This window comes from Bubalus bubalis, chromosome X (assembly GCF_019923935.1).
Source record: "Bubalus bubalis isolate 160015118507 breed Murrah chromosome X, NDDB_SH_1, whole genome shotgun sequence".
Lineage (NCBI taxonomy): Eukaryota > Metazoa > Chordata > Mammalia > Artiodactyla > Bovidae > Bubalus > Bubalus bubalis.
The window spans coordinates 85,161,406-85,188,126 of record NC_059181.1 but is presented as its reverse complement, the minus strand read 5'-3'; the positions used below and the strand labels follow the sequence as shown (position 1 = coordinate 85,188,126).

The following is a 26,721-nucleotide window of genomic DNA, read 5'->3' as shown; positions in this document are numbered from 1 at the left end:
AATGTAAATGACTAGCATGATCCACAAGAAGTGGAAAATTAGAAAGTGTGCTCTGCTCCCTGGGTTTTCCAATTCTTTGATTTGAAGGTGTGACTCAAACCTACTGGGAGTAGAGAGGGTACAGGACACAGGGAGGGAGCAGTTAGCTGATGAGCACTTTTTTTTTCTATTTTTAATAGAACACACTGTTACAAGCATTCACACTCCTCAGGTGTTCACACATACGGTGGTAGCATCTGTGTTAGGAGCTTTTCCGTTTTCTGTTTTTCAATTTCCAGCTCTTCAGTTCGCTCCTGGATCAAATCTTCCAAGTTGCTAGAATATTGCTCCAGCATCCGAAGCATAGAGTCAATAATATTAGTCTTCTTCCCTTTATTGAAAGTTTTAAACTGGAAGTAAAGCAGAAAGAGAGCCAGAGAATTCTTACTCCTTAAACTTAGGGGTGATGGAGCAAGACCCTTTATCACCCTTCCTCTAAAATGCCAGGACAAGAGAGGTAAAGCCAGGTATAAATAGGAAAAGTCACTTCTCACTCTTTTGTCACCCTGGCCCATTCACAAGGCTCTTTTTCCCTGAGTAGTTCTTCCACTACCCTTCTGGCTCTTTCAAGTCTAAGCAAAGGTGCTCTCTGGTCAGTATCCTTCAGTACTGAGATGCTAACACATAAGCAGTAGCCACTTCAAAGGCAAGAGGATTTGGTCTGGAGCTCAGGCTAGTCATGAAGTGGGATAAGAGAAAGAGGAGGGCTCTTTTACTCTTCTAGATCATCAACCTAAAAAACTATACTTGTCTTCTAATGCCACCATGTTACCAGTTCTTGGACAGCTGGAGGTTCCTTGACCTCTTAAATGTGACCCAAGATATAAATTTTTTTTTTCTATATTTGTTAGTCACCCAGTCATGTTTGACTGTTTGTGATCCCATGGATTGTAGCCCTGCAGACTCCTCTGTCTATGGAATTCTCCAGGCAAGAAGGCTGGAGTAGGTTGCCATTTCCTTCTCCAGGGGATCTTCCCGACCCAGGGATCGATCCCAGGGCTCCTGCATTGCAGGCAGATTCCTTACCATCTGAGCCACCAGGAAAGCCTGGTAAGATCTACATGGTCAGATCTATCCTTATTTCTTACCATGGGGCCCAAGAATAACGGTGTCTCCTAACACTTGGCCTTCATGTCCGGGTCATGTAGAAATTCAACTGGTCTTGCCCCTGATCCTTTAGAGGTGGCTGCATGCCACAGATTTGCAATATGCCCTCCTTGGACCCTGTTCATCTACAGGGACAAGGAGCTTGTCATAACATTGGTTCAGTTCAGTCACTCAATCGTGTCTGACTCTTTGCAATCCCATGGACTGCAGCACATCAGGCTTCCCTGTCCATCACCAACTCCTGGAGCTTGCTCAAATTCATGTCCATTGAGTCGGTGAGGCCATCCAACCATCTCATCCTCTGTCATCCCCTTCTCCTCCTGCCTTCAATCTTCATGCATGAAGGGTAGCCCCTTCTTACTGCTGTAAAAGCAGGCAAAAGGCTGGGTTGACACCAAGAGAAGACTGGTGGTAATTTTGCTCAACAAATACCTAGGAATCTGTCCCAATGAACCCTTTTATACACATAAGGGTTCATACGTGTTCTATGTAGCACTCAATGCCCCAAGGCTAACACTATGAGCTTCCTTCTGAGCCTGGTCTGCATCTACCTGTCCACCGAGGTCCTGTTGGTAATCACAGGAGCAAACTCATGCTTTGGTGCTCAGATGCTCAGTCGTGTCTGACTCCGTGTGACTCCATGGACTGTAGTGTGCCAGGCTCCTCTGTCCATGGGATTCTCCAGTCAGGAAGACTGGAGTGGGTTGCTGTGCCCCGCTACAGGGGATCTTTCCAATTCCCCTATTGCCTAACCCAGGGAGCCTCCTCCTCTTCCCATTTCAGTTGGATTAGCTGCAGGGATTGGGGAGGCATTTCAGTGAGGGCAACCCCAAGCCAACCTGTTTGAAAGTCATATGATGTGCACTCCTTCTATCTATCATCAGCCTTTCTGCTGCCTTCTGAAATAACATCTCTAGCATCAACACCAGGGTGAATGCTTTTCTTCCTGCCTCATGGTAAGTTTTCAGAAATTTGACCTCCATAGTTCTGTGCCTTTTCCCTACTACTATTGAACATCTGTTTGAGTGTCCTCAAGAGACTCAGTCAGGCTAATGGAGGCGTTCTGAGATGGGGACATGGATGACTTAATATTCAGGGCCCCCCAGGCTTTCAATCCAACTCTTTCTGTTTTCCGCCTCAGATACCTGCCACTCACTGAGCATCTCAGTGCGGTACACCAACCAGGTTCAAAAGCCTCTCTGCCACTGCTGACACAGCACTCCCTCAGTTTCGTTATCCTTTCATCTGAACAAAGCCCTCAAGTGCATGCTCTGACATAGGAACCGCACCCTAGCAGGGCTCCCTTAGCCGGGCTCTCTCTCTCTGCTCCTCATTTTCCCTGTTGAATCCCGAATTCTAGGGAAAGAGTCAAGCTCTTTAGAAACTCAGTATCTTAAGGAGGGAACTTATCACTTTTCATGTACTTTATTGCCTCAAGTAGGGCTTCCCAGGTGGCTAAATGGTAAAGAATTCGCCTGCCAATGCAAGAGACACAGGCTTGATCCCTGCGTAGGTCCCCTGGAGAAGCAAATGGTAACCCACTCCAGTATTCTTGCCTGGGAAATTCCATGGACAGAGGAGCCTGGCAGGTGACAGTCCATGGGGTCGCAAAGAGTCAGACATGACTGAGAACACAGGGCTTATTGCCTCAAGTAGTTCCCTAGGAACCAAAGGAATCTCCTGCTTTTGTACTCCATATTTGCACTTCCTTCCATCTTGAAAACCCTTTCAAACTCCTCATATTTTTCCATACCCTCCAAAAACAATCTGGCTTCACTTAAACAAGATACACATCAGAGTTCTCTGGAGTTTCCAAAGCAAACAGGGCTCTATGAGGGTCCCCATTTATTCCAGGATCCACCTACTCCTTCTACTAATGGTCTCAATGATATTGCCTTGCAAATGCTTAGTGGTTCAAGTTCATCTTTGAAAGGTCAGTTAGGTCAGATTGTGGATGGTATGGAACAGAGGTTCAGATATAGGAGAGACCAAAACGAATCCTAATTCTCTTGGGGGATGTACTAGAGATGATCCAGCACCAAAGGGCCTTCAAATAGCCAGTTCCGTGCTTCATCCCCATGACAAATGCCTTCTCTTGCAAGAGGGTCCTTCCACAGTATAATGAGAACCCAAGGAGTTTGTTTTGGTAGGCTGGCTTCAGGATGGCTTCTGGGCAGTGCTAAGCTTCACAGAGTCCTTACCTGGTTAAATATTTCATCAAATGTTGGTCGTTGTTCTGCAGCCTCAGCCCAGCACTGCTTCATCAGCTGGAGACATTCTGGGGGTGCATGCTCAGGAGGAACCACTGGTCTGTACACTGGAGGAGACTTCTTAATTCTTTCTATGATTTCTGTTAGGAAGCAAAAAAAAATGGTCTACAAATTGGGAAAGTACCAAGATTTGGTAAAGATAATTGAGTTTTAAACAAGAATGACATTGGGCAAGAGAAACCACAAAAAGGCCATCTATTTCACTTTCTCCTGAATATAAATTATATCTGAGCAAAGGCTATATCAATCAGTTGAGAAAGGGAGTGAGAAACTACTAATAATTAACTGAGGTATTTGGTATCATTTAAGCAGGCTTCCCTGGTGGCTCAGTGATAAAGAATCTGCCTGCCAATGCAGGAGATGCAGGTTTGATCCCTGGGTCGGGAAGATCCCTTGGAGGAGGAAATGGCAACTCATTCCAGTATTTTTGCCTGGGATAGCCCATGGACATAGGGCCCTGGTGGCCTACATTCCATGGGGTCGCAAAGACATGACGTAATGACTAAACAACAACAAAAATCATTTAAGTACAGCTTTGTTCTGCTTCTGCTATATATTATTTATGTTTTTATTGAGATACACTTGATTTACAATGTTGTGTTAATTTCTGGTATATATCATAATTATATATGAAAGTGTTAGTCCCTCAGTTGTCTGACTCTTCGTGACCCCATGGACTGTAGCCCACCAGACTCCTCTGTCCATGGAATTCTTCAGGCAAGATATTGGAGTGGGTTGCCATTCCCTTCTCCAGGGTATCTTCCCGACACAGGGATCAAATCCACGGAAATCAAATCTCCTGCATTGGCAGGCAGATTCTTTACCACTGAGCCACCAGGGAAGCCTGTGCTATACAGTAGGACCTTGTTATTTATCCATTGCTTCAATGATCTGGCTCCTTTCACCCACCCCCAAATATCTAGGCCTTTCAATCCCCACAGTAGACCCAATGAGCCCCCACTGAAGGCCCAGGTTATAGGCCCTGCCTGGTCTCTAGGGGAAGGGAATTAAGATCACCATTAAATCATTCAGGGCCTCATTGGGATCCTCCTGGCTGCTAGCACTTGACTTCCACTCTGAGTGGAACATTTACTATGTATCAGACTTTGCATGGTCTCTCTGCTTCCAGCCTAGCCTTCTCCAAACCATTCTGAAAACATGAATTTGGCCATGTCGTTTTTTTGCTTGAAATCTCTTTATGGATTTTTATCACCCACAGAATAAAATCCAAGCCCTGACTTCAGCTCATTTCTTATCCCTAGTTCCCTCTTCACACCCTTGACTCTCACATCCTCATCATGAACCAAACCTTGCTGGCACCACCAGCATGTCTTTCCTACCTTTGCCTTGGCTAAAACCCTCCAGCAGTATGGCTTTATACTACACAAGAAGTATCACCTAGCCTTCATGAAAGAATTTCAGTTGTTGCCTCTGCTCCTTGTGACATGACACCTTCTGCTCTGCTAACTCAGGCTGGCCCATATGGTGATGGTTTCTCCCTCATATCTCTCACCCTGGCCCCAGTGCAATAAATTCCATGGAAATTGACCCTATGAAGTGCAACTTCCCCACCCAACTCACTAGTACAGGGAGTCTCTTTCTCAGAATACCATCAAGTTCCCTTGTCCCTGTGTCAGAATACTGACAAGTGAAATAGGTCACCTCTGTCCTTAGGCCCAGCATGGTTCATGTCCTTGAGGAGCTCACAGTTCAACTGGAAGGATAAACAAGGACGAGTGATATAAGTGCTCTAGCAGGCATACGTACAGGAGAGCACAGAGGGGACATCCATCCCACACTTAAAAGGTCAGAGAAGGTTTCCCAGTGAAGGTGACATGAGTTGGATGAGACAAGGTGGGGAGAAGGCACAGGCAACACATGTGGAGGCACCAAGGTGGGAGAGATGGTGGTGATTTCAAGGCACTGCCAGTCACATAGCTTAGCTGGGGTATGAAGAATGATAGAAGATAAGCCTAGAGATGCAGCTAGGGACCAGATTGTGCATCTTATGTGAGGAGACTGGACTTCATTTAACTTGTGATGAGGAACTGTTGGGGAGGGGGTTTAAGTAGAAATAAAGCTTTGAGTGGGGCAAAGCACTACTAAGTATTTTAGGTTTGGTTTGATTTTGCATTTTTAAAATCTTGTATTTTAAAATACATTTAGACTTCCAGAAAAGTTGTAAAAAACTAAAAGTACAATAATTGCCTATATCTCCTTTACTCAGCTTCCCCCTAATGTTAGCAACTTATAAAATCACAGTACAGAGGAAGTTAATATCAGTACAATGCTTATTACTAGAGTCTTTATTTGAATTTCATTATTTTCCCCCTAATATCCTTTTTTTTTTTGGTTTCACAACCCAATTCAACATCCATATCATATTTCATTGTTCTGTCTCAGTCTCCTCCAGTTTGTGATGGTTCCCCATTCTTTCCTTGTTTTTCATGATTTTGATACTTCTGATGAGTACTGGCCAGTCAGAATGCCTCTCAGTTGGGCTATGTCTGATGTTTTCTCATGGTAAGACTGAGGTTATGCATTTGGGGGTAAGAAGACCACAAGGGTGGTACTGTGCCCTTCTCAGTGCATTATGGCAGGGGAGACATGATGTTGATGTTCCTTGATCACTTGGTTAAAGCAGTGTCAGCAGGGTCCTCCACTAATAAACTTACTATTTTTCCATTCCTAATTACTTAATATCTAGTGAGTTCATACTTTTAGAATATGTCAGCATCCTGTTTCCCCTCAAACTTTTGCCTGGTAGCCAAAGATTCTGATGGGAGATAAGGATGAAAGACTATGGCAGGTCACAAGGAAAGGGGAGGATTCTGACATCCAGGAGCATCATGGAGGGGGCACTGAAATCTCTGGCAGGGGGTATCTGAAAGGAATGTTAGGGGCCTGCTTAAAAAAAAAAAAAAGCTAACATAAAAGCCCTGTAGGCTCTTGGCTTATGTCATAGTTCGGAAAAGGATCAGCTTCTTGGGTGGGGGGAATTCCTTCCAAATGCCTAAAGCGTTCTGGCTCCAAGTGCCACCTGTGCACAACACAGGCTGCTTGCAGACCAGCAGGCAGTTAGCACAAACACAGGATCGTGTTCGCTCTTTTGGCAAATCACAACAGCCTAGGTTGGCCTGACGACCTGGATCATGGTGGGGTCCTGGTACCTTTTTCACATCTCCTGCTTACCTTTGGCAGGCAGATCCATCATGCAGAATGGGGTGCCCCGGACCATCACTTCCTGCATGATGATGGCAAAGCTATAGACGTCTCCTGCAAAAGAACATAACCTGCTGCCCCTCGGGGCTCTCAACAGTTCAGGGGCTGTCCACAGCAACTCTGAAAAGAAAGCATTGTGTAATGAATCCAGGGAGAATTAACTGACAGCATTTGCAATGCCCTCAAGGGCTCCAAGGGTGCTGTTTTATTGACTGCTTTATATTTTTATTAAGACAGACTGGCATGCTAGTGCTGCCCTCCCGCCCCCAGGGTCTGAATCTATGAATCTAGGAATTACTCACAGCAAAAGCATACTACTTTCCCCACCCCAGGAGCATACAGGCAGACACAGCAGAGGTGTGGGGAAGGGCACAGAAGCTCGAAATAGAAAAACTATCTGGTGCTGGCTTTCTTGCTCTGTTGAGCCTGCAAGTAGCAGTTGGCCAGCTTCCAGGGAAAGGCGAATACACTGCCAGACTGGTTGCCATGGATTTGCTGTGTGCTGAGATCTACATGTGTGTGGTAATTTGAATGTGCTGGGGCTTGGGGATTCGCAAGTCGATTTCTCCAGGTCTTAACTGAGGATTAGAGGATCCCCAAGCCTACTCTGTTCCTTGCAGAGCAAAAGGGTGCAGCAATTCCTTCAACTCAGTTCCACAATTATTTACTGAGGATTTACTATATATGAGGCACCATGCTAGGGATGGGGCAGTGGCAGAGATGAATTAGACCTTGCCTTTGCCCTTGCAGAGTTCACAGACCAGTTGGCAAGACACACATGTGTACCCCTAACTGCAATACAACAGAGATGGTGATGTGGGCCACTGTATAGTGTGTGCATAGTCACTCAGTTGTATCTGACTCTTCGTGACCCCATGGGCTGTAGCCCATCAGGCTCAGCTGTCCACGGGATTTCCCAGGCAAGAATACTGGAGTTGGTTGCCATTTCCTTTTCCAAGGGATCTTCCTAACCCAGGGATCGAACCCATGTCTCCTGTGGCTCCTGCATTGGCAGGCAGATTCTTTACCACTGAGCCACCTGGGAAGCTCTATAGTGTAAGGAAGGAAATCTATTAAAAGCCAATATTAAGCACCCATTAAAAAAATATAATCTCTGCAGGTGATGCTAGTGGTAAAGAACCTGACTACCAATGCAGGAGTTATGAGACTCAGGTTTGATCCCTGGGTCAGAAAGATCCCTTGGAGGGCATGGCAATCCACCTCCTGTATTCTTGCCTGGAGAATCCCATGGACCAAGGAGCCTGGCAAACTACAGTCCATAGGGTTGCACAGAGTTGGACATGACTGAAGAGACCTAGCACATACACACATGCTGCTTTCAAAGAGTTATGGCAATCAGAGACTCAGAAATTTGGGGGCAAGTTTTCTTAAGCAATATATAAAGAAATACTGATTAATAATGGGAATGTTTTACATTGAACGATATGAAATTGCTGCTTCTGTAGCTCAAAAAATGGTTCAATATTGGCAATTCCATGAGATTCGAGCTAATAAAAAAAAAAACCTGAGCTGATCAAATTATTCCAGGAAGCCTTCCTGGAAAAGTTAAATCTTAAAGGAGCTTGTTAAGAAGGTCAAGGATGCAGTTTCCTAGAGCTGAGAGGGTAAGGGCTTTGCAGGGAGAAAGAACAGTGCGTGCAAAAGAACAAGAGGTAGAAAGGAGCAAATTGTGGATGGGAGTGATGATAAGCAGATTAGCTTGGCTGAAGAGAAGGGCTCTGTTAAGGAATAATGAGAAATGAGAAATGAGGTTGATGAAGTGGGGGAGGGAGGGTGGCTGGAAGAATGAGGGCAGGAGGTGAGAGGCCCCGAGAGCCAAATGAAGGCATTTGGAGTGAATACAAAAGGCAGTAGGGGTGCTGGAGCTGGAGAGGGATTTGATGAAAGTTGTGTTCGGGAAGATTAATCTGGCAACCTGCACAAACTGGACTGAAGGAGGAGAGAGGCTGGAATCAGGGAAATCAGCTAGGAAATTATTACAGTAAGAGCCAGAGGTGAGGTGCAAGGGGTGACAGCAGCAGGATGAGGACCGAGATATATACAAAGGTTAAAATGGACAAGGAAGGGACAGGGCGCTCCTCCGTGGGAGAGAGATGGAATAAACAACAGGTTGACAACCAGACAGGGAGGCTGGAGAAGACTGTCTGTTGAGGGTGGGGGTGGCGGGGAAAAACACTGGCTAACTTTTCAGCTTGTCAAATTTGGGGTATTGGGAAGACAGCCCAAAGGACAAGGCCCTAGGAAGCAGGGAGGAGGATAAAAGGTCAGATTATTTTGGTTTGTTGCTGAAACCCAGGAAAGAGAAACTCACCCTGGAAATTCTTATTTGGAGCCCATTCTGATCTAAATGGTGGTCCAGGATATTCTAGCCTTACCCCAAGCACATACTCATCTCAGGTGTCCCCAGCCTTTGTCCCCCAATTCCCCTGCCCACTCCTGGAGTGTTTTTCCCATCAGTCACCTTGCCTAGGTGAACTGATGCTTGCAAATAAAACTGAAAAGACCAAATAATACTTTAGTCAAAGGAATACATTACTGACCATGGGATTTCAGGCATATGTTTGTTGGGGAGGGCAGGGAAAGTGGTATGCAGCTGCTTGTTCCTGGCATCCTCTCGCTCTGCACACTTAACAGCTCAAGAAGGGAAAAGAGGACACAACTCTCGGTTAAAAAGCTGGGTGATTAAATATAATCATTACCAAACTATTTTCAGAGAGCACTTACATGTATGTTGCTAATGGCTAAAATGCTTTTTCTGCACTATACTTATGTAATTGAGAGTAGGCAGTAATGAATACACTTACAACATGCCCCCATCTCCCCCTTCCCATTCCAGAGCCCAGTAAGAGCCACTGCCTACCATTAGACTTCAACTCTCAGAAAAAAAAAAAATCATTTTGGCTTGTTTTGTGTTTACTGGAACCAGGGCTAACTCTTAGCCCTGCTATGATGATAAAATCAACCTTGGAGAGCCAGTGATGCGATACAAGAGAACACAGAGCAAAAGTCAAGAATCCTGGGTTCACAATTTCAACTGGGTCACTAATCAGCTCACCTTCCTAAACCTTGGCTTCCCCATCTGTAAAATAGAAATTGAGCCAGATGATCTACAAGACCTTCCAATTGTAAGATTCGATTAGCCCTGCCATCTAAGGTAGGGTGCAGCAAGTTTCTTTATTTCTTCCATTCATTGATTTAACAAACATTTATTCCACCAGGTATGGTGAAAGGCACTGTGGGAGGCAAACTTATTTCTTGCCTTTGCAAGACTTATAGTTTAGGGAGGGAGAGAAGACAGCTAATTAAACATGTATTACCAACAAAATGTGGTATTAAAACAAAGTTCAATGCCTTAAAGGATCATAAAGAGGATAATTTCACCAAGCCTAAGGAATCATAAGCCTCTTGAATCAGTTGAGCCTTCTGGAAGGAGTAGAATTTAGCCAGACTCAGATGAGTGGGTAACAGTGGGAAGGGAAGAGTGTTCCAAGCAATGAACAAGGTATATGTAAAGTTCTGGAAGCAAATAAACAACTGGAAGGCGGTCAGCACTGCTGGAATATAGAGACAGTGGTTAAGCATGAGAGGTCCTCATGCCAAACCACGAAGGACTTGTAAGCCATGTAAAGGAGTTTGAACTTTATCCTAAGAGCAATGGGAAGCCATTCAATGAGTTTTGGCACAGCTGTAACATGATCAGATTTGCAGTTTAGGAAATTCCCTCTGGCTTCGGTGTGTGAAGAATGGATTGAGCATCCAGATTGCCCTTGCAATTTGGAGAATGGAATGAAAGTGTAAGAGGGAGAAACAGGGAAAGAGACAGACACAGTACACCAAAAAAACAAAAACAAACAAAAAAAAACCACTGCAGGTACCCTGTCCTTACTCTAAAACTAGAGTTTCTTAAGTTTGAAAGTTGTCAACCTGTGAGTTAAATGGAATTCTAGGAAGCTGGACATTGTGTTTCATTTTATAGGTGAGTAATTTTGACAGGAAGATAAGTACTTCCCACTGAGCAGCTGCCATCCAAACATCCTAGTCCTAACACCGGGCAACTACTCCAAGATTTCAAATTGGGATTAGCCAGATAATAACCATATGATTCAGTTGTCAACCAGAACAGGTCCACAGAGAGAAACAGAGGGAAGAAGAGACAAAGACAGAGAGAGACATAAAGAAAGACAATAGCACATGTTTCTATTGTGATTACCAAGAGCTTCAAGTCCTTTAAAGCACTGATGGTCAGAGAAAGAGGAAATTATTATTCAATGTTTTCATTTAGCTGGGTATAGGAGCTAGTCTTCAGAAGATCTGAACTGATGCTGCTAAGTAGGTGCACGATTTGAGCAAATCTTAAGACTCAGTTATCTCATTTGTAAAATGGGTGAGTTGGACCAGATGACTCCCTAAAGGTTCATATTCCACTGGCTTTATTAAGCGCAAAAATGATGTCACTGATGACTGGACTGTGTCTCTATCTGTGCATGTGTCACTGTGTGTCCTTAGGTCTTCATTTCTCCTATAAAGTCAGCAATTTTAAAAGTTTTAACACCAAAGATTCTTTTAAGAATATGAGTATATGTTGTCATTTTGAATCTCTCTCTGTCTCTTTTGGGTTGTCTGCTTTTCCATTTCTGTGTTATTATTTCTCCTCTTCCCCCTTGCAATGCTGCTTAAAACAGTTAATGTGCTACATTCCTATATTTATTTAACCCTATTCATTTTCTCTCCTTACGTCTTTCTCTTCCTTCCTTCTTCCTTTCCATCAGTTCATTCCCTCCTAGCTCTCACTCACTCACTCCCAAGCCCTGAAGTCTCAGATTTCTCCTGTTTCTTTGATCTGTTATGACCCCTACAGGCATTGTCTGGTGCTGCCAAGGGTGCACCAAATAGAAGACAAAAACACAATATGGGCATTACAGCCATGCCTACTGATTTCCTAGAAGGCCATAGTTCCGTCTGACGCCATCCCACACAACCCATGGAGCATTTACTTGCTGGGGGGCCCCCTCCTTGCTTCTTCTCTCTAAACAGAGACAGCAAGGGTAGGCTTTAGTGACATCCCATTCCAGAGTGGGCTTTGTGGGAGTCCAACTACCAAATTACCTTCCATTCAATCTGACAAGTATTTATTGAGCACCTACTGTGTGCCTAGCACTCAGCAAGTTCCTCCAGGGACACCTGGGGTCTCCAGACAATATAACCTAATCCTGCCCCAGCAGGAATTCAACATTATTGCACTGGCTTTGTTCAGAAGGCTGGGCTGTGTGGAGATTACGGCCTGAGATTTCATTCAACTCTTTTGGCTTGGAAATGAGGCTGATTTTCAACAAAAGTGAGGAGTTGAATCAGCCTGAGGCTTTAATGCAAGGCATGCTCTCATGTGAACTTCGGAGTACCTTGTGTGCGTCACAAGGGCACAATACATTGCTTACCTTCTGCAGAAGGTTCCTCTTGGGAGAGTCTTAGCGTTTCCAAGATGTCATTAAAGCCATAATCTGTCACTTTGAGTACAAAACGCCCATCCACCACACAGTTCCGAGACTTCAGCCTCCCATGAGCAAACTCTCTGTGGTGTAAGTACTTCATGCCCTGCAGATGATACAAACAAGATTAATTTAGCAACTTATTTAACTGTTTTGTGCTTTTAGAGCCACTTTCTGAGATTGTTCACAGCTACTATGTTCTGGAATTCAGCTTTTTTCTCTTATATGCAGGCAAAGCAAAACTTTTGACAGCAAGAATTGTTTCCAGGTCCCTTTTAGTGCTAAAATTTTACACTTTGATGAAGAATCATATTTTGTGGATGTAAAGAACTGTATGTTATGGCAAGATTTATTGACATTTCAAACACAGGATGGATCTATACACATATAATTGCCAAGAAATGGAAGATTCTGATTGTCCCCCCAAAGGTCTAGCCCAACTCTCATCCACTACTGGTAGGAATGGAAACTGACACAGCCTTTTGGGTGGGTAATTTGGAAACAGCAATCAAAATTGAAAGTATGCATACATACCCTGTGACCTAGGAATTTTACTTCTCCAAATGCTTGCACATGTACACAAGGAGACATAAACAAGAATGTTCTTTGCATCTCTGCTTTATATTATATAATTGGATATATAATAAACAGCTATCAAGAAGGGATGTCCAAATTGTGGTACATCCAAACTATGAAATGTTTTGCAACAGCTAAAAAAATAATAAGACAAACCTGTATGTACTAATAGGGAACCATATCTAAGTCACAAAGTAAGTGAAAAAAGAGGAAGTTGCAGAACTATGTGACAGTATGTATTTTAAAGAGCAAACAAAATCTATAATGTATGTAAATACACACAAAATGAATTGCAAGCCTAATCACCAAACTGTGATTAGCAGTGATGAAGTTGGAAGGAGGATACGAAAGAGGGTTGAGTAATTGTCAATACTTTTCCCATATATATTTATATCATTTGACTTTCAAATTTAATTAATACATTATTTTTATAAATATAATTGTTTTATGTTCATAATTTATATAAAATATATCTTTCATAAAATATATAAGTATATAAAATATATGCAATTTGTTTTATGTGTCTTTATAATTTAAACTCGACAATAAAAAAGAAAGCCAAATACTATGCAGTTTTTTTGGCAATCTTATATGACATTCAAATGTGATGTACTGGGACTTTGTCAGATGACTTTAATCATTCAAATACAAATTCACCCATATTCTGGTGCAGTAATCTCAGGATTGTTTATGCTGAGTCCTTTTCAGTATCTGGCTCTATTTTGCAACTTGACACTCCTTTGTATTTGTACACTTTACATCTTGCACCCTGGAAATTCTGTAGTCCCCAGTACTTCCAAGCAGAGTCTACAGTGGGTGAGATTTCTCCCAAGATGCTTGGGTTTCATTCATCATGGGCCTCAGAGGACTCATTTAGAGGACTCTCCCTTAACTCATGGGACTTTGCTTACGGAGTGAGTGGACAAAGTATTAGAATAGGAATTAGGAGATTTAAATTATATTATCAGCTCTGTCACTTAATAGCTGGTTGATAAATATTTATTGAGCACCTACTATGTGTGGTAGACACTATATTAAAAAAAACCTCATTTTGCTTCTCAGAGCCTCCATAAAAGGAGGCTAATCACAATTCTTTTATGCAAAATTGAAACAAGATAATGTCTATAAAGCTACCTTAAAAAGGGTTAGGCCACAATACAAGGGTCAAGACTCTGATTAACATACAGAAAGCTCAACCAGTCATTGATTATCCAGATCAGCTCACTACAGGTGCACATAGACACGATTTTCATATCATTCCGGGAATTTCATGGATTCCACTGATTTGCACACATGGACCCATTTGTGAACCCCACTGGCTGTTAACAGCCCTGGCCTCTGAGAATGGAAGTGATGCCTGATAGAATCAATGGTCTTTTTGGCTCTCTGGTCATGCTGAGTTCCACATCTATAACTATGGCATAGACCTATGTAAAGACCTATCACCTATTTCTAACCTGAACCACCTTTTAGAAGGTGAAAGCCAGGAAATGAGACTAAGTAGAACTAAAGAGCCCAGGAATGAGCCCATCCCCACATCCAGAAAGCAGAGAAATGGGATGGAAGAGGAGTGCTTAAGGCAGAAGAGTGCTCAATGGCTACAGGCATGCATGCTCAGTCGCTTCAGTCATATCTGACTCTTTGCGACTCCATGGACTGTAACCCACCAGGCTCCTCTGTCCGGTTCTCCCAGTAAGAATACTGAAATGGAATGCCATGCCCTTCTCCGGGGGATACTCTCCACCCATGGATCAAACTCACATCTCTTGCGTCTCCTGCACTGGAGGCAGATTCTTTACCCACTGAGCCACCTGAGAAGCCCAATGGCTATAGGAAGTACAGATAAATCTGGCCCTCAAATTGGTAGTGGGGGGAACAAACAAATTTTTTCTTTATCAGGACCTTATAACAGATATATAAAACAAATAACAAAGGTGCTGGGAGAAGAGGTGGGGGCCAACACGGGGAAGGAAGGTGGAGGGTGATCCAAGGAAAATGACCGAAGGAAAATAAAACATCCCCAAATATTGAAACTTTAATCTATGGGGAAAATCTTGGATTTTCAGTCTTTCCATTAACCTTGATGAGATCCAGCAGGAGTGATGATTTAAACATCCAATCTAGTTTCACATCCTGATTCATCAGTATGTCTTCCAGGCTCCTTCGGGAACAGAATTCTGTCACAATGGCAAATACCCCCGAATCATAGAAGAAGCCCACCAAAGGGTTAATATTCTCATGACGCAGGTCCTTCATCTGGAAACAGAGGGAGAGAAGAGAGTCACAGCTGTTCTGTCTCAGTTGGAGTTGGGGCCTTCTTCCTGTTTCTTTAGGAACTCTGACAGAGTGGAGCTCAGTGACCTAGGAATACTAAACAGGTTAGTACAGTAAGAGGTGTAATAGATTGTGTTTCTGTGAATATTCATCTAGGCAGCATCTATTAAAATAAATAGCTTCTATAAACATCAGGCTAAAGCTTATAAAATTTGTTTCAGAAAAAATATTTAGAATTTGGACATTTTGCCTTTGCATCCATTTTTTTTTTCACTAACATGAGAATTTAGGGTGTCCCAACAATGCTAGTGATACAAAGATAAACAAACTGAAATCAATGCCCTGAAAGGGCTCACATTCAAAGAGAGGTGATAGACACACAAACTGACTGATGCATTTCCATGTGAAATGAGTTCCTATCAAAGGGAGAGCAGGATGCTAGTGGAGCTCAGATGGGAAGTGTTTAATTCAGCCTTGGAGTTCAGAGAAGGCTTGCCTGAGGAGGTAATGTCTGAACCATCATGAAGCAGAAGTAAGAGCTGACCGCATGAAGGTAACATGGTGGCAGGGGGTGGGGCACCCAAGAGGAAGAGCATGTTATGCTGAGGAAACTGCAACAGGTTTAGGGTAGCCAGAACACAGTGTAAGGGAAAGAATATGAGGCACGAGGCTGGAGAGATAGACAGGAGCCACATCCTGTGCAGCTTTGAGAACTCTACTATAGAATTTAAAATTAATATTATGGGCACTAAACAATTGTTATCTATTATTACTACTATTTCATGGGGGATGAGAGAGAAAAGCGCTCCATGATTACTTCTAGATTTCTTCTTGGATTCCTGGATAGATGGCTGTGATATATCTCAATATAAGGAATTCAGGAGGTTTAGTAGTGAATATGTTGGTACCCCACCCATATTCCCTTTACCGTGCATCTCCTAGCTGCTGTAAATGTTAGCTGATCATTCACAGTTGCTCCATTCTCCTGAAAATTGTCCTAGAGCCCAACCCAAAGGGGAGCTATCTTACTTGAAACGTTAGAGCCCACCCACAGATCCCAGGTAATGACTGACTGACTGGGAGTGGTACAAAAGTTCAACTCCCTAGCCTCAAAGGGGAACTCATGGTATAACTTGTGTGGCAGTATTTCTCCCATAGGATCATAGTGAAGCTAGTCTCAAGCTGAGATCACATATTTGCTGAGCTTTTACTTCTGCCTTATCCTGCATTCCACTCCCTTTCTCTTGAGAGCATTCTTTCAATGAGTAATTTGAACAAGAATTCCCATCTCAGGCTCAGCTTTTAGAGAATCTGACCTAAGAAAGTGGGAAAACAAATTTTGGATGATGAGGAGACTGATTAATTCAGTTTGAGACATGTTAAGAATGAAGGGCCTGTGGAACATCAAGTTGGAAATATTTCAAAGACGGCTGGAGATAATCAGAGTTTGAAGCTCAGGAGAAAAGTGTATTCTGGATAAATAGACCTGGGACTTGTAAACATGTAAATGGTAGATGCAATTAATGGGAGTGAATGAGATAACCCAAGGAAGTATATAGAATAAAAAGAAAAGGGGGGAATTTCAACATTTAAAGGATGGGGAAGGGAAGAACATCCCACATAAACACTTAGAAATGAGACTAAAGAGAAAGGCTTATTTAGAACATTATGAACACCACAAGAAGAGTTTCAGGAAGGTGAGATAAATGCTGGAAGGAATTTCAGGAAAATGTGATAAATACCAGAGAGGTCAAGTAAGATGAGAACAACTACACCTAGACACATCATTGGAGAAGGCAAAGGCACCCCACTCCAGTACTCTTGCCTGGAAAATCCCATGGATGGAAGAGCCTGGTAGGCTGCAGTCCATGGGGTCGCTAAGAGACGGACACAACTGAGTGACTTCACTTTCACTTTTCACTTTCATGCATTGGAGAAGGAAATGGCAACCCACTCCAGTGTTCTTGCCTGGAGAATCCCAGGGACGGCGGAGCCTGGTGGGCTGCCAACTATGGGGTCGCACAGAGTCAGACACGACTGAAGTGATGCAGCAGCAGCAGCAGCAGCAGACACATCATAATCAAACTCCTAAAATCTAAAGATAAACTTTTGCAGGCAGTCAGAGAATACACAAAAACCTCATCATTAAAAAAAAAAAAGAGTCAAAGGGACATGTGTGAAAAAACCTTCGGGTAATATCAAATCCAATAGTAAAACATTAACTTCTTTCCCTCCAGAGTCAAGAGTAAGACAAGGATGTTTTCCTTCACCATTTCTACTCAATATTGTATAATAGTATCAAAACATTGGTGAGAAAATTTAAAGAAAACTTAAACAAAGATCTGTACCACATTAATGGACTGGGAGACTCAATATTGTTAAGATATTCATTTTCCCTAAATTGATTTATAAATTCATATAACCCCCCATGAAAAATTCCAGAAGGGTTTATTAAAGTAATAGACTAGTAGATCCAAGAACTTATTGAAAATTAAAATGAACTACCCTAACAAAAACAATCTTGCTAAAGAACAATTTGCAGAGCTTATACAACTTAACTACAGGACTTACTCTAGAGCTATGATAATCAAGACAGTGTGATATTGGCAGTAGGATACACTGATGAGTTAATGAAACAGTAGAAAGTCCAAAAACATACCCACACATATATAGTCAGTTAATTTTCATCAATTTGAAAAGTTAATTAAGTGGAGACAGAAAAGCCTTTTGTAAACAATTGTTACTGGAACACTGGATATCTCTATTGAAAAATTTTAACTGTGACCACTACTCTCAGTCCATATATAAAAACGAATTCAAAATGGATCATAACTCTATATCTAAAATCTTGGAATAGGCAAAGATTTCTGAGCCACAAAGTACAATAAAATAATAAATTGGATTTCCTCAAAATTAAAGTTTGCTTATCAAAAGATACCATTAAATAAACAGGTCACAGATTGAGAAAAAATATTGTAAAACATATATCTGACCAAAAGCAGGATACATAAAAGAATATCTACATGTCAACAATTAAAAGACAAAACTCTCAATTTTTTAAAAATGGGAAAAACATAAAAAGACAAATAAGAAGATATAGAAATGAATTATAAGCACTTAAAAAGGTGCTCAATAACTTCAGTTATCATGAAAATGCAAATTAAAATCACAATAATAAAACATTTTCTACACACTGGAAAGTTTTGCAGTATCAGAAATCTGTATCAAAAAGACAAATGTTACTGAGAATTTAAAGCAACTGGAACATTTGTACATTTCTAACAGGAGAATAAAATTTTATAACCAATTTGGAGAACTGTTTGTATGTTTCATGTAAGTTATACTTATATCTACTCTATGACTCAAACTATTAAGTACTTACCCAAGAGAAGTGAAAATATATGTTCACAAAAATACTTGTGCAAAAATGTTTACAGTTGCTTATGAAAAGACAACCCAATACACTAATCATCAGAAAAATGCAAATCTCCCACCCACTAGGATGGCTACTATACAATTTTTAAAAAATAGATAATAAGCGTCAGCAAGGATGTGGAGAAATTAGAACTCATGTGCACTGTTGGTAGGATTGTAAAATGGTACAACTGCTATGGAAAACAGTATGGAGGCTTTTCAAAAAATTAAAATTAGAACTATAATATGATCCAGAAATTCCACTCCCCAGTATATACAAAGAATTGAAAGGAGGATTTCAGAGAGATATTTGCATATACATATTCATAGCAAACCAAATGCCCATCAAAAAATGAATGAATAACATAAAATGGAATATTATTCAGCCTTTAAAAGGAAAACTATTCACACGCTACCACATGGATGAATCTTGAAGACATTATGTTAAGTGAAATACACCAGTCACAAAAAGACAAATACCATATTATTCCAGATATATAAGGTGTCTAAAGTAGTCAAATCCATGGAAACACAAAGTAGAATAATGGCTATCCAGAAATACAAGGAGGGGAAAAAGGTGAGTTGCTATATAATGGGAACAGAGTTTTATATTTGCAAGATGAACAACTTCTAGAGATGTTTTTCATAGCAATTCGAGTATATTTAACACTGCCGAACTGTACATTTAAAAATTGTTAAGATGGTAAAATTTACATAATGTGATTTTCATTATTAAACAAATGTGTATGGTTGCCTTAACCATAATGTAAAAAAAAAACAGAAACAAGCCCAATTTTCATCAACAAGAAAATTATAAACAAACTGTGATATATTCATAATATGAAATACTACTCAGCACTTTTTAAAAATGAACTGATACCGATACAAGTAAAAACATGCATTTATCTTAAAACGTGCTATATTGAGAGAAAAAAGGAGTGTACACTCTATCATTCCATTTACATGAAATTCAAAAACAGAAATAAAACACTAATTCATGGTGATAGATATCAGAACAATTGTTGCCTCCGGGGTAAAACAAAATTGACTGATAAGGGAAACAGGGGATTTTCTGGGGTGATGAACATATTCTTTATCTTGTTTTGAGGAATGGTTACATCAGATCAGATCAGATCAGTCGCTCAGTCATGTCAGACTCTTTGCGACCCCATTAATCACAGCACACCAGGCCTCCCTGTCCATTACCAACTCCCAGAGTTCACTCAGACTCACGTCCATCGAGTCAGTGATGCCATCCAGCCATCTCATCCTCTGTCGTCCCCTTCTCTTCCTGCCCCCAATCCCTCCCAGCATTAGAGTCTTTTCCAATGAGTCAACTCTTCGCATGAGGTGGCCAAAGTACTGGAGTTTCAGCTTTAGCATCATTCCTTCCAAAGAAATCCCAGGGCTGATCTCCTTCAGAATGGACTGGCTGAATCTCCTTGCAGTCCAAGGGACTCTCAAGAGTCTTCTCCAACACCACAGTTCAAAAGCATCAATTCTTCGGTGCTCAGCCTTCTTCACAGTCCAACTCTCACATCCATACATGACCACAGGAAAAACCATAGCCTTGACTAGACGAACCTTTGTTGGCAAAGTAATGTCTCTGCTTTTGAATATGGTATCTAGGTTGGTCATAACTTTCCTTCCAAGGAGTAAGTATCTTTTAATTTCATGGCTGCAGTCACCATCTGCAGTGATTTTGGAGCCCAGAAAAATAAAGTCTGACACTGTTTCCACTGTTTCCCCATCTATTTCACATGAAGTGATGGGACCAGATGCCATGATCTTCGTTTTCTGAATGTTGAGCTTTAAGCCAAATTTTTCACTCTCCACTTTCACTTTCATCAAGAGGCTTTTGAGTTCCTTTTCACTTTCTGCCATAAGGGTGGTGTCATCTGCATATCTGAGGTTATTGATATTTCTCCCGGCAATCTTGATTCCAGCTTGTGCTTCTTCCAGTCCAGCATTTCTCATGATGTACTCTGCATATAAGTTAAATAAACAGGGTGACAATATAGAGCCTTGACGTAATCCTTTTCCTATTTGGAACCAGTCTGTTGTTCCATGTCCAGTTCTAACTGCTGCTTCCTGACCTGCATACAGATTTCTCAAGAGGCAGGTCAGGTGGTCTGGTATGGCCATCTCTTTCAGAATTTTCCACAGTTTATTGTGATCCACACAGTCAAAGGCTTTAGCATAGTCAATAAAGCAGAAATAGATGTTTTTCTGGAACTTTCTTGCTTTTTCCATGATCCAGCGGATGTTGGCAATTTGATCTCTGGTTCCTCTGCCTTTGCTAAAACCAGCTTGAACATCAGGAAGTTCACGGTTCACATATTGCTGAAGCCTGGCTTGGAGAATTTTGAGCATTACTTTACTAGCGTGTGAGATAAGTGCAATTGTGCGGTAGTTTGAGCATTCTTTGGCATTTCCTTTCTTTGGGATTGGAATGAAAACTGACCTTTTCCAGTCCTGTGGCCACTGCTGAGTTTTCCAAATTTGCTGGCATATTGAGTGCAGCACTTTCACAGCATCATCTTTCAGGATTTGGAATAGCTCAACTGGAATTCTATCACCTCCACTAGCTTTGTTCATAGTGATGCTTTCTAAGGCCCACTTGACTTCACATTCCAGGATGTCTGGCTCTAGGTGAGTGATCACACCATCGTGATTATCTGGGTCATTAAGATCTTTTTTGTACAGTTCTTCTGTGTATTCTTGCCACCTCTTCTTAATATCTTCTGCTTCTGTTAGGTCCATCCCATTTCTGTCCTTTATCGAGCCCATCTTTGCATGAAATGTTCCTTTGGTATCTTCGATTTTCTTGAAGAGATCTCTATTCTTTCCCATTCTGTTGTTTGCCTCTATTTCTTTGCATTGATCACTGAAGAAGCTTTCTTATCTCTTTTTGCTCTTCTTTGGAAGTCTGCATTCAGATGTTTATATCTTTCCTTTTCTCCTTTGCTTTTCACTTCTCTTCTTTTCACAGCTATTTGTAAGGCCTCCCCAGACAGCCATTTTGCTTTTTTTGCCTTTCTTTTCCATGGGGATGGTCTTGATCCCTGTCTCCTGTACATTGTCATGAACCTCATTCCATAGTTCATCAGGCACTCTGTCTATCAGGTCTAGGCCCTTAAATCTATTTCTCACTTCCACTGTATAATCATAAGGGATTTGATTTAGGTCATACCTGAATGGTCTAGTGGTTTTCCCTACTTTCTTCAATTTAAGTCTGAATTTGGCAATAAGGAGTTCATGGTGTGAGCCACAGTCAGCTCCTGGTCTTGTTTTTGCTGACTGTATAGAGCTTCTCCATCTTTGGCTACAAAGAATATAATCAATCTGATTTCAGTGTTGACCATCTGGTAATGTCCATGTATAGAGTCTTCTCTTGTGTTGTTGGAAGAGGGTGTTTGTTATGACCAGTGCATTTTCTTGGCAAAACTCTATTAGTCTTTGCCCTGTTTCATTCTGTATTCCAAGGCCAAATTTGCCTGTTACTCCAGGTGTTTCTTGACTTCCTACTTTTGCATTCCAGTACCCTATAATGAAAAGGACATCTTTTTTGGGTGTTAGTTCTAAAAGGTCTTGTAGGTCTTCATAGAACTGTTCAACTTCAGCTTCTTCAGCGTTACTGGTTGGGGCATAGACTTGGATTACTGTGATATTGAATGGTTTGCCTTGGAAACGAACAGAGATCATTCTGTCGTTTTTGAGATTGCATCCAAGTACTGCATTTCGGACTCTTTTGTTGACCATGATGGCTACTCCATTTCTTCTGAGGGATTCCTGCCCGCAGTAGTAGATATAATGGTCATCTGATTTAAATTCACCCATTCCAGTCCATTTCAGTTCGCTGATTCCTAGAATGTCAACATTCACTCTTGCCATCTCTTATTTGACCACTCATAGATAAATGCAATTATCAAAATTCATTGTACAGACCATCTAATTATACCTAAATAAAAAATATGTTGGAAAAGACCCTGATGCTGGGAAAAATTGAAGGCAAAAGGAGAAGGGGGCAGCAGAGGATGAGACTGTTAGATCAACCAACTCAATGGACATGAATTTGAGCAAACTCCAGGAGATAATGGAGAACAAGAAAGCCTGGCGTGCTGCAGGTCATGGAGTCACAAAAAGTCAGACACACTTTAGCAACTGAATAACAACAAAAAAATGTATTTTCAAAACACAATGAGACATTACAGGAAGTGAAATAAGCCAGAGACACAAAGACAAATACTGTACGATTCTGCTTCTGTATAGTATCTAAAGTAGTCATATTCATAGAGACAGAACATAGACTGGTGGTTACCAGGTATTGAGGGTGAGTGAGGAAAAGAAAAGTTTTGTTTAGTGGGTACAGAGTTTCAGTTTTACAAGATGTAAAGCTGTGATGATCTGTTGTAAAATAATGTGAATATACTTAGCACCTAAAGATGGTAATTTTTGTTGCTTCTATCTAATTAAAATAAAAATTTTGAAAAACATAATGAGATAACCATAGAAACCAATTATGCCTAAAACCAGAAAAACTGACAATATGAAACATTGGTGATGAGGTAGAGTAAAAGGGAGCTCTCATAATTTGTGTGCAGGAAATGAAAATAGTAAAGGTTTGGTAATGCCTTATAAAGTTAAACATGTACTATATTATAACATCCCTAGAGGAGGGCAGGGCAACCCATTCCATTATTCTTGCCTGGAGAATCCCATGGACAGAGGAGCCTGGCAGTTTACAGTCCATAGGGTCACACAGAGTCAGACAAGACTGAAGCAACTTAGCACACACACACACATATTTTAACATAGAAATTCCAGTCCTAGGTATTTACCCAAGAGAAATTAAAATATGTGTCCATAAAAAGACTTATCAAAAGCACGTTCATATCAGTTTTATTCACAATAGCCTAAATTGGAACCAGCCTAAATGCCCATCAGTAGGAAAAATACATACATTGTGTTATATCCATACAATTGACTACTACTCAGCAATGATGAGAACAAGCTATTTATACATATAACATGAATGAATCAGTCAGTATGCTGTATGATTCCACTTACATAAGGTTATAGGATAAGCAAAATTAATTCAAGATAGGCCAAAAACCCAGAACAGTGGCTTCCTTTGTGGTGTCGCAAGGATGGGAGGGAGCATGAAATATTTTATTGATGAACACAAGGGAACTTACTTGAGAAAAAGAAATGTTTTCTATCAGAGGTCAGCGATCTTCTTCTGTAAACGTAACTACAGTAAATATTTTAGGCTTTGCAGATTATATATGATTTCTTTGTTTTCATTTTTTACAACCCTTAAAAATGTAAAACACATTCTTAGCTCCTAGGATATAAAAAACAGGCCAGGGGCCCTATTCTATATCATAATAGAAGTCTAGATTATATGGGCATATCCCTTCATCAAAATTATATATCTATGATATGAGCATTTCAATGTATGTAATTTTACCTCAAAGATACAGAACTAAAAAATAACAACAATAATAATAACCAAGTTAGAGATGTGGGAAGTGAGTGGAGGTATAGATGAAATAATAATTGTAGAGTGTAGATAATTGTTTAAGTTGTGTGATGGGCATATGGAGTTTAGTTATATTAATCTGTTTACTTTGTATGTGTTTGTTATTTTCCATAATAAACATCTTTAAAAAGAAACACTTCTAGGATGTATCTGAAGCAGTACTTAAATGGAAATTTCTAGCTTTAAGTGACTGTATTAGAAATTAAGAATCAATTATAAAAACTTCCAGCTCAAAAAAAACTAGAAAAAAACAACAAATTAAAAACAAAGAAACTAAGGGAAATAAATAATCAGAATACAAATCAATGAAATAGAAAGCAGACATACAAAAGAGTAAAATCAATAAAGCCAAGTTTATTTCTGGGAAAGATTAATAAAATTGATAATCATCTAGCAAAACTGATCAAGTAACAGAAAATACAAATTATCAGTATCAGAAATGAAAATGGGAGTATCACTACAGATCCTAAAGCTATTTAAAAGATTGCATGAACATATTATATACAATTTTATGCCGGTAAATTTGACAAAATATATGAAATGGACAGTTTCCTTGTAAGCTGTAACTTACTAAAACAGGTATGGGAAGAAATAGAAAGTTTGAATAGTCCAATAGCTATTTAAGAAATTGAACCTGTAATTTAAAATCTCCACACAAAAAGAAGAACAATAGGAATATTGTTCTTATATTTAAAGAGATTTAAACAGAGAACTGACAAAATCAGGTTCTATTTTGATTCAGACTGCAGTGTGGAGAAAAGATATCACCAGTGACTGGTGAAAATGGATGTGCGTAGCATTAAAAAAAAACAAAACTGCCAGTGGTTGCCAGTGGTTAGGGGGAGAAGGATGTGAATAGATAGAACATAGAGGATTTTTAGGGCACTGAAACTATCCTATATGTTACTGTCAATATAATGGTAGATATGTCATTATGCATTTGTCAAAACTCATAGGATATACTACCTTATATGAACCCTAATGTAAGCTGTGGACTTGGAGTGATAATGATGTGTCAATGCATGCTCATGGGTTATAATAAATGTACCGTTCTGGTTCAGGATATTGAATAGTGTGGGAGACTGTGTGTGTGAGTGGGGGCAGGGGGTGATGGAAACTCTCTCTACTCTGCTCAGTTTTGTTGTGAACCTAAAACTGTTCCCCAAAAATTCTCTCTTTAAAAAGAAAGACAGTAGCAGTAGCTCTAGTGGGTGATGAAGGGGGCTTGGACCAGGATGATAACAGTAAAAATAAAGGAAGAAAAGAACATAGGAGGTTTAAGGAAAATGGAGAAGCTTTGAAATATGGGTTGTAGAAACCAATGAAGTACTGTAATAGACTTAAAGGACAATGTTAAGGTGCATTTTAAGATGAGAGACATGAATTTATAGTGGAAACAATATACTTTGCATGACTTTCTGCCATAATGCTTGGTTGTTCAAGTGCAGGCACAAAGAAAGTCAAGAGTTAGGATCATCCAGAATATGAGTTTTACAAATTTACCTGATCAAAAAGACAGAAATAATGTTTTCAAATGATCAATTATGTAATCTAAGGTGGACCTGGAAGAAGATGAAAGAAGGGCTTATGCAGTGGGTGACAGTAGAGGTCTGGAAGACCCAATGAAAGTATAGGTACAGTTCAAAGAAGAGAAGGCTATAGTCAGAGAGTGTGATGTTTGAATTTATGATTTTGGAAGTAAAGCATTTTCAGTAGCAATTATAGATAATGACAAAGCCCAAGGCATAATGATAGCAGTGGGTGGCTAAAGAGAAATGGAACAGAAGATGATCAGAGATTACATCACAAGGAACTAAGTAGCCAAGGTATTAGATGATACAGGGCGTATGCTGCTCAGTTCCACATGATGGGAAAGAACATGAGACTTAGAGACAGATAGAGCTTGATTTTCCTACACACACCTTTGCAGAAGTTGGGACCCTAAAAGATGTTGGAAGTCATCAGTCCTTTGGCTCCTGACTCCAGCTGTTTCTCTTTCAGGAACATTGATCTGACTGTACAGGACTCCCTTCTGTAGCTGGCTCACCAAGATGTGTTTTCCAGTCTGGTCCCTGGTACCCAGACCTCAACATTTCAAGGTCATGAAAGCATAGAAGTAGTCAAAGCAGTTTTGGACTCACAGTGATAGCATCGTCAGATCATCTTCCTGTTTCATAGAAGTACTGCTGCTGCTAAGACACTTCAGTCGTGTTTGACTCTGCGCAACCCCATAGACAGCAGCCCACCAGGCTCCTCCATCCCTGGGATTCTCCAGGCAAGAATACTGGAGTGGGTTGCCATTTCCTCCTCCAATGCATGCATGCGATCCCATAGACAGCAGCCCACCAGGCTCCTCCATCCCTGGGATTCTCCAGGCAAGAATACTGGAGTGGGTTGCCATTTCCTTCTCCACATAGAAGTATTAGAAAGGAATTAAGACTTTTTACAAGGTAAATTCTGAAAAACTGCTCTACACCCTCAGTTCAGTTCAATCGCTCAGTCATGTCCGACTCTTTGCGACCCCATGAATCACAGCATGCCAGGCCTCCCTGTCCATCACCATCTCCCAGAGTTCACTCAAACTCATGTCCATTGAGTCGGTGATGCCATCCAGCCATCTCATCCTCTGTTGTCCTCTTTTCCTCCTGTGCCCAATCCCTCCCAGCATCAGAGTCTTTTCCAGTGAGTCAACTCTTCGCATGACGTGACCCAAGTATTGGAGTTTCAGCTTTAGCATCATTCCTTCCAAAGAACACCCAGGGCTGAT

General features: G+C 40.9%; 1 protein-coding gene across 1 annotated transcript in view; it reads right to left on the bottom strand.

The window, feature by feature from the left end:
- Positions 1-26,721, bottom strand: part of GUCY2F (guanylate cyclase 2F, retinal) — a 96,105-nt gene that overhangs the window by 19,330 nt on the left and 50,054 nt on the right. The window contains exons 8-12 of the mRNA XM_006071580.3: positions 14,801-14,977; positions 12,095-12,251; positions 6,609-6,758; positions 3,348-3,496; positions 226-389 (exon numbers count right to left, since the gene is read on the bottom strand). Of these exons, the coding sequence (XP_006071642.2) occupies positions 226-389; positions 3,348-3,496; positions 6,609-6,758; positions 12,095-12,251; positions 14,801-14,977 (797 nt within the window). The remainder of the gene's footprint in view (positions 1-225; positions 390-3,347; positions 3,497-6,608; positions 6,759-12,094; positions 12,252-14,800; positions 14,978-26,721) is intronic.